General features: G+C 50.3%; 1 protein-coding gene and 1 long non-coding RNA gene across 2 annotated transcripts in view; both read right to left on the bottom strand.

The window, feature by feature from the left end:
• The window catches only part of LOC107691397 (semaphorin-6D-like), a 32,182-nt gene extending 27,909 nt beyond the window's left edge, over positions 1 to 4,273 (bottom strand). Inside the window, exon 1 of the mRNA XM_016489970.1 lies at positions 4,112 to 4,273. Coding sequence (XP_016345456.1) covers positions 4,112 to 4,132 — 21 coding nt within the window. The 5' untranslated portion in view covers positions 4,133 to 4,273. The remainder of the gene's footprint in view (positions 1 to 4,111) is intronic.
• Positions 4,274 to 5,163: 890 nt separating this feature from the next.
• The window catches only part of LOC107691390 (uncharacterized), a 9,664-nt gene continuing 8,260 nt past the window's right edge, over positions 5,164 to 6,567 (bottom strand). The window contains exons 2-3 of the long non-coding RNA XR_001634534.1: positions 5,893 to 5,940; positions 5,164 to 5,730 (exon numbers count right to left, since the gene is read on the bottom strand). This is a non-coding gene — a long non-coding RNA (uncharacterized LOC107691390). The remainder of the gene's footprint in view (positions 5,731 to 5,892; positions 5,941 to 6,567) is intronic.

Genomic DNA, 6,567 nt, shown 5'->3' with positions numbered 1-6,567 from the left:
AGAGAGAGAGAGAGAGAGAGAGGAACGTACGATGAATAGGAGGAAAACAGCAAGGCAAATATGCAGAAGATGCATATTTCAGAGACAAAGGCCAACACATGAGGGAGAAAAGAAGAGAGACAAAATACTATTAATAATCATACAATGCTTGCCATGAGCCCACTGTGAAATCTCTGGAGTGTATTTACACTAAAAACTAATAAATGTCTGACTGAAGACTTAGATTTACTGTTTTCATTAAATATGTAGATGTGCATTTTCTGTAATTTATACTAATAACTATTAAATGTGTGGCTCAAAACTTAGCTTTACTCATAATATTAAAGATTTAGCTGTACATTTTAGCCTATGTAATTTGCACTAATAATTAACAAATGTCTGACTCAAGACTTAGATTCATACTGTTTATATTAAAAATGTAGATGTGTGTTTTATGTAAATTACACTAATAACTAATAAATGTGTGGCTCAAGACTTAGATTTACTGGTGCTAATTACATAAACAACTAATAAATATGCCACTCAAGACTTTACTGACAACTGATAATATTAGATGTACATTAATTACATAAAACGTACGATGTAAATCTTTAATATTATCAGTAAATCTAAGTCTTGAGCCACGCATTTATTAGTGTAAATTAAATTTACACTAATAATAACTAATAAAGTCATGGATCAAGACTTAGATTTACCATTTGTATTAAAGATTTAGATGTACATTTAATGTAATTTACACTAATAACTAATAAATATTTGGAGAGTACTTATTTTTAAATTTAGATGTACATTTTATATTATTTACACTAATATCTAATAAACGTGTGGCTTTAGACTTAAGTTTACCAATTATATTAAAGATTCAAATCTACATTTTAAAGCTTTTAATATTTTCTATTCATAAAAAGTGTGTGTGCGTGTCTGTGCATGTGTGTGTGTGTGAGTGTGTGTGCGTGTCTGTGCATGTGTGCGCGTGTGTGTGCGTGCGTGTGTGTGTGCGTGCGTGTCTGCGTGTGAGAGTGTGCGTGTGTGTGTGTACGTTTGTGCGTGTGAGTGTGCGTGTGTGTGTGCGTGTGAGTGATAGTACGTGTGTGTGCGTGTGAGAGAGCGTGTGTGTGTGCGTGTGAGAGTGTGTGCGTGCGTGCGTGCGTGCGTGCGTGCGTGCGTGCGTGCGTGCGTGCGTGCGTGCGTGCGTGCGTGCGTGCGTGCGTGCGTGCGTGCGTGCGTGCGTGCGTGCGTGCGTGCGTGCGTGCGTGCGTGCGTGCGTGCGTGCGTGCGTGCGTGCGTGCGTGCGTGCGTGCGTGCGTGCGTGCGTGCGTGCGTGCGTGCGTGCGTGCGTGCGTGCGTGCGTGCGTGCGTGCGTGCGTGCGTGCGTGCGTGCGTGCGTGCGTGCGTGCGTGCGTGCGTGCGTGCGTGCGTGCGTGCGTGCGTGCGTGCGTGCGTGCGTGCGTGCGTGCGTGCGTGCGTGCGTGCGTGCGTGCGTGCGTGCGTGCGTGCGTGCGTGCGTGCGTGCGTGCGTGCGTGCGTGCGTGCGTGCGTGCGTGCGTGCGTGCGTGCGTGCGTGCGTGCGTGCGTGCGTGCGTGCGTGCGTGCGTGCGTGCGTGCGTGCGTGCGTGCGTGCGTGCGTGCGTGCGTGCGTGCGTGCGTGCGTGCGTGCGTGCGTGCGTGCGTGCGTGCGTGCGTGCGTGCGTGCGTGCGTGCGTGCGTGCGTGCGTGCGTGCGTGCGTGCGTGCGTGCGTGCGTGCGTGCGTGCGTGCGTGCGTGCGTGCGTGCGTGCGTGCGTGCGTGCGTGCGTGCGTGCGTGCGTGCGTGCGTGCGTGCGTGCGTGCGTGCGTGCGTGCGTGCGTGCGTGCGTGCGTGCGTGCGTGCGTGCGTGCGTGCGTGCGTGCGTGCGTGCGTGCGTGCGTGCGTGCGTGCGTGCGTGCGTGCGTGCGTGCGTGCGTGCGTGCGTGCGTGCGTGCGTGCGTGCGTGCGTGCGTGCGTGCGTGCGTGCGTGCGTGCGTGCGTGCGTGCGTGCGTGCGTGCGTGCGTGCGTGCGTGCGTGCGTGCGTGCGTGCGTGCGTGCGTGCGTGCGTGCGTGCGTGCGTGCGTGCGTGCGTGCGTGCGTGCGTGCGTGCGTGCGTGCGTGCGTGCGTGCGTGCGTGCGTGCGTGCGTGCGTGCGTGCGTGCGTGCGTGCGTGCGTGCGTGCGTGCGTGCGTGCGTGCGTGCGTGCGTGCGTGCGTGCGTGCGTGCGTGCGTGCGTGCGTGCGTGCGTGCGTGCGTGCGTGCGTGCGTGCGTGCGTGCGTGCGTGCGTGCGTGCGTGCGTGCGTGCGTGCGTGCGTGCGTGCGTGCGTGCGTGCGTGCGTGCGTGCGTGCGTGCGTGCGTGCGTGCGTGCGTGCGTGCGTGCGTGCGTGCGTGCGTGCGTGCGTGCGTGCGTGCGTGCGTGCGTGCGTGCGTGCGTGCGTGCGTGCGTGCGTGCGTGCGTGCGTGCGTGCGTGCGTGCGTGCGTGCGTGCGTGCGTGCGTGCGTGCGTGCGTGCGTGCGTGCGTGCGTGCGTGCGTGCGTGCGTGCGTGCGTGCGTGCGTGCGTGCGTGCGTGCGTGCGTGCGTGCGTGCGTGCGTGCGTGCGTGCGTGCGTGCGTGCGTGCGTGCGTGCGTGCGTGCGTGCGTGCGTGCGTGCGTGCGTGCGTGCGTGCGTGCGTGCGTGCGTGCGTGCGTGCGTGCGTGCGTGCGTGCGTGCGTGCGTGCGTGCGTGCGTGCGTGCGTGCGTGCGTGCGTGCGTGCGTGCGTGCGTGCGTGCGTGCGTGCGTGCGTGCGTGCGTGCGTGCGTGCGTGCGTGCGTGCGTGCGTGCGTGCGTGCGTGCGTGCGTGCGTGCGTGCGTGCGTGCGTGCGTGCGTGCGTGCGTGCGTGCGTGCGTGCGTGCGTGCGTGCGTGCGTGCGTGCGTGCGTGCGTGCGTGCGTGCGTGCGTGCGTGCGTGCGTGCGTGCGTGCGTGCGTGCGTGCGTGCGTGCGTGCGTGCGTGCGTGCGTGCGTGCGTGCGTGCGTGCGTGCGTGCGTGCGTGCGTGCGTGCGTGCGTGCGTGCGTGCGTGCGTGCGTGCGTGCGTGCGTGCGTGCGTGCGTGCGTGCGTGCGTGCGTGCGTGCGTGCGTGCGTGCGTGCGTGCGTGCGTGCGTGCGTGCGTGCGTGCGTGCGTGCGTGCGTGCGTGCGTGCGTGCGTGCGTGCGTGCGTGCGTGCGTGCGTGCGTGCGTGCGTGCGTGCGTGCGTGCGTGCGTGCGTGCGTGCGTGCGTGCGTGCGTGCGTGCGTGCGTGCGTGCGTGCGTGCGTGCGTGCGTGCGTGCGTGCGTGCGTGCGTGCGTGCGTGCGTGCGTGCGTGCGTGCGTGCGTGCGTGCGTGCGTGCGTGCGTGCGTGCGTGCGTGCGTGCGTGCGTGCGTGCGTGCGTGTGTGTGTGAGTGAGAGTGTGTGCGTGTGGGAGTGCGTGTGAGAGTGCGTGTGTGAGCGTGTGTGTGTGAGTGCGTGTGTGTGAGTGATTGTGTGCGCGTGCGAGTGAGTGTGTGTGTGTGTGTGTAAAAAGTTTCTCTCCAAACCAAACTGAACTTCTCAAACGACCCGGAGGATTTAAAAATCATAAATCATTAATAATTTTATATGACTGAAGGACGTCCTGGTCCAGCTGGCCTCATTGTTTATGTCATATTATATACTATACTCACTTCTCCGCTGGGTTTCTCCAGACTGGCGGTCTCTGGCTAATTTAAAGGCTGTTTTGGCCGTTTTTCTGAGGGCAGATGGTCAGACATGAGCTTTAAAGCCCAAATCCCCTCAGAGAGCACAGGATTACCACATTTACTCTCCAGCATCTTCACCTTTCCTCCTGAAACAATCCCGACAGCTTTCCAAACGTCTCTGAAGCGTCTCGAGTCGCGTTTCTGTGAAATGTTTGTCTTTATCTGCGCGCTGACGGAGGAGTTTGTGCGTCTGACGGTTTAACGGACGCAGTTTAAAAAGATTTAAAAACTCTTGTGGCGCGATTAATAACATCCTGCGCTCGCGTTCAATTTAAGTAGCAGTTTAAAACTACTAGATCCAACAGATTCACTGCACACTTACACAACAACGCGGAAACGTACCTGTATTGGTTCAAAGACCATCTTATTCCATATTTTCTGTTTTCCTCAAATCTGAGCGCGAGAGAACCCAGAGCTCCTGTATTATTCAGTATAATCTGCGGGAGGAAACGGGGCGGGGCAACAGATACGAGAGACACGCCTCCCTCATGTGCATGTGCGCGTTCGGGCCAATCAGAGACAGCAGGGCGGATTCTTTACTCCGCCCATCCAATCAAAACAGATGTGGCGGGTTATTTCTCTAAAGATTTAGAAATCATAATTTTTTCTTTTTTTTATGAATCATAATTTTAATTAACCGCTTTACCCTGTGGATTTTTTTCTTAATAAAAATTAACAGTAATTAATACACGTGTTTTTAAATAATAAATATATTTATTTTCTTATTTGCAGAATGTTTGAACGTTTGAAATGTCAGTAGGCTATAAAGAGAGAGAGAGAATCTCATTATTAAATATAAATATATTTTACATGTATTTATTTGTTATTAATTTGCTATGTTCGAAATTTAATAATCTAATTAAAATAAAATGCTCAAATTATATTCTGAACAATTCTCATAACAGAATTAAATATATTTTATATTTCTGTATTTGCAAATATTTGACATTTCATTATTTATTTATTCATTATTAATTTGCTAAATGTTCGAAATTTTATAATCTAATTAAAATTAAATGCTCAAATTCTGCTCAGAACAATTGTTTTCATAACAATTAAATACACTCTATATTTATGTATTTGCAAAATGTTTGAAATTTATTTACTGATTTATTTCAAATGTTCAGAACTATTGTTCTCATAACACAATTTAATAAATATATTTATTATATTTTTTTGAAAAATGTTTGAAATGTCATACTATAATCAAAATATACAGGTGCATCTCAATAAATTAGAATGTCGTGGAAAAGTTCATTTATTTCAGTAATTCAACTCAAATTCTGAAACTCGTGTATTAAATAAACACACACACAGACACACACACACACACACAGACACACACAGACACAGACACAGACACAGACACACACAGACACACACACTCACACTCACATAGACACACACACAGACACAGACACACAGACACAAATACATAAATGTCTTCACTGCATATTTACAGAACAGGATACAAGTATTGATATCGTGTTATGATTTTTTTTTGTCAGCACATTTTCCTTTTGATCTTTTGAGATAAGAGTGCATTGTAACATACTGTACATTTCAAAGTTCCTCTCCACTCCACTGAGACTAAAAAAAATATTTTGGGTGATCAAAATCTTTACTAGCAGTGTGTTACTGTTCACTTGCATGTAGAAAATGACGGGAAAAACGGTGTTTGGTATAAATCTCTAAGACCTCTGAATCCCCAGAGATATTTGTGTCTGTGAGGGTTTATAAATGTCAGAATAACAGCAAATTTTCCAGAAAAGACATGCTCAGTGTCCAGCACACACCATACTCCTCCGCTCCAGTGTGTGTGTGTGTGTGTGTGTGTGTGTATGTGTGTGTCTTTTTAGGGACAGAGAGAACTCCGCAGGTCAAAGGTCACGCTGGGACTGAAGCAGGACGTGGGAATGGGGCGACAGGAAGAGGAGGCAGTTCCTCAGTGTTGATCTGCCCTGAAAAACAACAGAAATAAAGAAAAGAACAGATGGAGGGATGTTGTCTTTACCATCAGACGAGACGAATATAATTATTATTATAATGTGACACACTTTAATGCTACTAAGTGCTATGTGCGTTTACAGTGAGCTGAGGCTTGCAAACAGAGTGAACTTTACCTGATTTTCTACTTCAGCGTGCTCTGTGCTGCTTTGCCATCTGCATGACTGTAAATACAGATCCAGATGTATTAATCTGATTTCTTCCTGCCTCTAACCCTTGTGTGTGAGTTTGATTGTGTGATTATGTTGATCTTTGTAAAGAGGAACCTTTGCCTTCTGCTGTCACACAGCAGGTCCATCTGCTCTACAGCAAACATCAGATGTGTGTGTGTGTGTGTCTATGTGAGTCTGTGTGTGTGAGTGTGTCTATGTGAGTGTGTGTGTGAGTCTGTGTGAGTGAGTCTGTGTGAGTGAGTCTGTGTGAGTGAGTGAGTGTGTGTGTGTGTGTGTGTGAGTCTGTGTGAGTGAGCGTGTGAGTGAGAGTGAGAGTGAGTGAGAGAGTGTGAGAGAGTGAGAGTGAGTGAGTGTGAGAGAGTGAGAGTGAGTGAGTGAGTGAGCGAGTGAGCGAGTGTGTGTGTGTGTGTCTGAGTGAGTGAGTGAGTGAGTGAGCATTTTAAGAAGTGCCAGCACTGTATGGAGATGCCTTACTCACTTATGTCTCTAAGAAGTGTCACTTAGTTGGACAACACCATCACTTCAGTTACATGCTTCAAGTACCAACTTTTTGTTGTTTAATATTGATAAGAACCTAATAACGTAGCTAGTGTGCAAAAAGTGACATGTTTCTTGTTA

The sequence above is a fragment of the Sinocyclocheilus anshuiensis genome, unplaced genomic scaffold, assembly GCF_001515605.1.
Source record: "Sinocyclocheilus anshuiensis isolate Anshui unplaced genomic scaffold, SAMN03320099.WGS_v1.1 scaffold938, whole genome shotgun sequence".
NCBI lineage: Eukaryota > Metazoa > Chordata > Actinopteri > Cypriniformes > Cyprinidae > Sinocyclocheilus > Sinocyclocheilus anshuiensis.
The sequence above is the reverse complement of the archived record's forward strand: the minus strand, read 5'-3'. Positions and strand labels throughout refer to the sequence as shown.